Below are 3,624 nucleotides of genomic sequence, written 5' to 3' on the forward strand. Positions count from 1 at the left end.
ATTTTTTCACCTTTCAGTGAATAGTTCTTCAAAGAACCAATTTTTTGAACCTACATTTTTAAAGTCTGAAGAAACTTTTTTCAACTTTTTTACATTACAATGTTTTCTAATTCAATTTCATCATTACTTTCCAGTGCTACTCTACAAAATGTCTGGAGACTCCAGGACCTCCAGGTCCACCGGGACTCAGGGGACAGAAAGTGAGTATCTTAAAAAAAAAATTGGGTTTAAAAAGACAGCACTGACAGAAATGTTAACTATCAAGTAATTTCACTCTCTTTTTCTTTCTGCTTAACACTTGATCTAACGTCTTGATTATTACAGGGAGCTAAAGGCGATAATGGTGACCCCGGTCTTAAAGGTCAAAGAGGACGTCCTGTGAGTACAAACCAGTTCTATTGAATGCATTTGGTAAAACACTGCATTTCAACCAAAGACTGTACTAAATCTAATGCGTATTCTGTGAGGCTCTCACACCAGTACTATTTGTATTAACTCATGTCAAAACCTACAGGGAGATCCAGGTATTGAGGGACCCATTGGACATCCTGGACCTAAAGTAAGTTCTTCACATTCCTCAGGTGTGATTAAATGCCTAATCATAAACCAATATGTATTGATCAGACCAATTATTCTGCATATGTTTGGCTATTTTTAGATTATCTGCTTTAACTGATAAGTGTTTTTGCTTGGCTGATTACTAGAAGGGTCTTTTTTGTGATTTTTAAGTAAATATTGTGTTAAATGCTCCGTTCACTTCAAGCATTTCATTTCAGTTTCTGTGTACATCTAATTAGCTGTCATTAAACTTATTGCACTTGATTTGTCCAGATTACTGTTTGTAACCACTCTCCTGTTTATTCTCATTAAGGGAGAGACTGGTCTCAGAGGTGAAAAGGTATGATTTTATCAATGTTATCTGTAAGATCTAATAAATATGGTTGACTTATTGGTAATGCACCAAAAATGTTACATGCAAATTATCTGTTTTTAGGGAGAAATTGGAGCACAAGGGAGGAAGGTAAGACTGTTTGCTTATCATTTTATATGTTCTCTGTTTACAGAATCTTTCATGCTGCATCTATTTTTAAATATTTATATATATATAAAAAAAAGTATTTGTCTAACAGGGTGTTGCAGGAATACTGGGCCGAAATGGAACAGATGGGCAGAAGGTAAGTAATAGTAAATGTGGGCTAGTGAAGTGTGGATAGCAAGAAATTCAAATAAATAATAAAAATATTAAAATTTAATAAAACTGACTATTTTTTAACAGGGAAAAATTGGCAGGATCGGCGCTCCTGGCTGCAAAGGTGACCCCGGCGACAAGGTGTGAGTCTTTTTCATTTGGGGAACAGATACTGGTATTATGCAATACCATTAACAGATGAATGTGCCTTTTACAGGGTCCTGATGGCTATCCTGGAGATGTTGGAGAACCTGGTCTTGCAGGGGCTCTGGGAGAAAAGGTACCTGAGAAATTGCAGAGAAAAGAAAAATTGGCATTTACGTAAAAGCCATTAGGCATTGTGGTTTGAGGTGTCATGGTTGCTCACTTTATTCTCAGGGCGATCCAGGTCGTCCAGGAAGACCAGGTCCACTTGGGCCAGCTGGAGATCCTGGACCCAAAGTAAGATTTCATAACTACAGAGATTACACTAACATTAGTTATCAATAATATTGTAATATGCTCTCTGACACCCCCTACAGGGAGAGAGAGGAAGTTCCGGAACACCTGGAATTCCTGGCCAGAAAGGATCTGCTGTATGTATTTGTTTTAATTATGGTCATTATTGTTATTTTAACATTGTAAATTAGAGATGATGTTAAAGAGGACTTTGTTTTGTTTTATAGGGTACAGCTGGAGGACCTGGACCTAAAGGCGACCCTGTGAGGAATTCTTTTCCTGTTATATTCCCCTTGTAACACTACAGTAGGTTAACTTTTGGTGATATTTACCATTGTATTTTTAGGGAAGACGAGGAGACTTTGGGCCTAAAGGCAGCACCGGAAATAATGGGCCAAAAGGAGAAAAGGTCAGTGTTGGGTTCACCGAAAATGATAACTTTACAAAGAATTGGTTCTCAGTTATCAATTTAAAAAGGTGCTTAGTAAGTGGCTCTTATTTTATTGTAAACTCAGATTGCATGAGGGGAGACTATGTTATTTAACAATTATTTTAACAATGTCCTGATTGATTAAAATATTTATAATGTTTGACAGGGTGAACCAGGTTCTGAGGGACCCAGGGGTCTTTCGGGCGAAGCTGGCAACAAAGGATCCAAGGTAAGAGTCACTGATTTGGCTGCTTAAACACAGGTCATTGTTGAAAATGGATTTTTATTGGTTTTATGATAAATATAAATGAAAACATAAATATTTTTCTGGCTTTTGTTACTAACTTTCAGGGTGATAACGGACTTCCAGGACCAAGAGGCCCACCAGGAGGTCCTGGAGAACCAGGCAGAAATGTAAAAATGACAAAATCTTGCTAAATGTCATATTTGTCAGCCATTTCACAGTACAAACTGGCTGAAAATGTCCAAAACCAAAAACAGCTGCCTTTTTGTCTCACTGCTTACGTCAGATGCTGAACTTATTTAGCTGGATGAACAGCCAGCAAAGAACATGTTATATCTATTGTAGGGTTCCCAAGGTGACGCAGGTGATTCTGGCCCTAGAGGTGATCCTGGCTCTCTAGGACCAAAGGTACTTCACACACAAAAAATCTGATGGTTTTAAAATCAATGCTTGCATGTCTGTTGTAAATACAATATACTGATTATTTTGCCGAAGGGTGATTCTGGCAGACCTGGATTCAGCTATCCTGGATCAAGGGGAGCTACGGTACCGTAATGAGTTAAATTTGTACTTGTACTGAGAGAAATTTCAATTCAGAGCTTTAGATCACATTATATTTTATATTTTACAAATAAATATAATAAATATGTGTTTAACAGGGTGACAGGGGTGATAAAGGTGCACCTGGTCCCAGGGGAAGTAGAGGAGACTGTGGACCAAAGGGCGACCCAGGTCCAAAGGGAACTCCTGGAGAGTCGGTTAGCAAATTGACTCATTTTTGTTGCATGTTTACTGTTCAGAAGTTTTTTATAAAATCAAAATGAAATGCCATTTGCAACCAGTTTTACTTTCATAATGTGATCATATTTTTTCATTGTGTTTCAGGGAGAGCCCGGGCCTTCAGGAGAACCTGGACGAAGGGGGCCTAAAGGAGACCCAGGAAGAGATGCAAGTTTAATTTTTAGTGCATATTAATGTTAAAATGGTGTTTGGGTAGGGCTGGGTGATAAAATATATCATATCAAGATCGCAATAAAATTGATGTCTAATGATGATAAGCTCTTGATATGGATTAATCTAACAGTCTATCACACAGCAGAAATAAGAGCAACAATAGTCAGTCAGTGCATGTTGCTAATAAGCCGGCTTGTTCTTTCATCTAGTATATACATTTTCAGTCTTCAGTCTCAATATATGAAGACATGTTCACATCTCCAGAGCTGCTCCGAGAGTCGCTTCATTTCACAATTTCATTTTAGAAAAAATACTGTTGAATACATAAATGCACACACACACACACACACACACACACACACACACACA

General features: G+C 37.8%; 1 protein-coding gene across 1 annotated transcript in view; it reads left to right on the top strand.

Moving 5' to 3' along the window:
- Positions 1–3,249, top strand: part of LOC107579051 (collagen alpha-2(VI) chain-like) — a gene marked incomplete at both ends in the record, with an annotated part of 5,146 nt that extends 1,897 nt beyond the window's left edge. The window contains 18 exons of the mRNA XM_016264934.1: positions 135–200; positions 325–378; positions 515–559; positions 872–898; positions 995–1,021; positions 1,131–1,175; positions 1,277–1,330; positions 1,407–1,469; positions 1,568–1,630; positions 1,711–1,764; positions 1,855–1,890; positions 1,974–2,036; positions 2,224–2,286; positions 2,409–2,471; positions 2,647–2,709; positions 2,797–2,847; positions 2,961–3,059; positions 3,187–3,249. Of these exons, the coding sequence (XP_016120420.1) occupies positions 135–200; positions 325–378; positions 515–559; positions 872–898; positions 995–1,021; positions 1,131–1,175; positions 1,277–1,330; positions 1,407–1,469; positions 1,568–1,630; positions 1,711–1,764; positions 1,855–1,890; positions 1,974–2,036; positions 2,224–2,286; positions 2,409–2,471; positions 2,647–2,709; positions 2,797–2,847; positions 2,961–3,059; positions 3,187–3,249 (999 nt within the window). The remainder of the gene's footprint in view (positions 1–134; positions 201–324; positions 379–514; positions 560–871; positions 899–994; positions 1,022–1,130; positions 1,176–1,276; positions 1,331–1,406; positions 1,470–1,567; positions 1,631–1,710; positions 1,765–1,854; positions 1,891–1,973; positions 2,037–2,223; positions 2,287–2,408; positions 2,472–2,646; positions 2,710–2,796; positions 2,848–2,960; positions 3,060–3,186) is intronic.
- Between the last annotated feature and the right edge of the window lie 375 nt (positions 3,250–3,624).

The sequence above is a fragment of the Sinocyclocheilus grahami genome, unplaced genomic scaffold (genome assembly GCF_001515645.1).
Source record: "Sinocyclocheilus grahami isolate Dianchi unplaced genomic scaffold, SAMN03320097.WGS_v1.1 scaffold13793.1, whole genome shotgun sequence".
In the NCBI taxonomy this organism is placed as follows: Eukaryota; Metazoa; Chordata; class Actinopteri; order Cypriniformes; family Cyprinidae; genus Sinocyclocheilus; species Sinocyclocheilus grahami.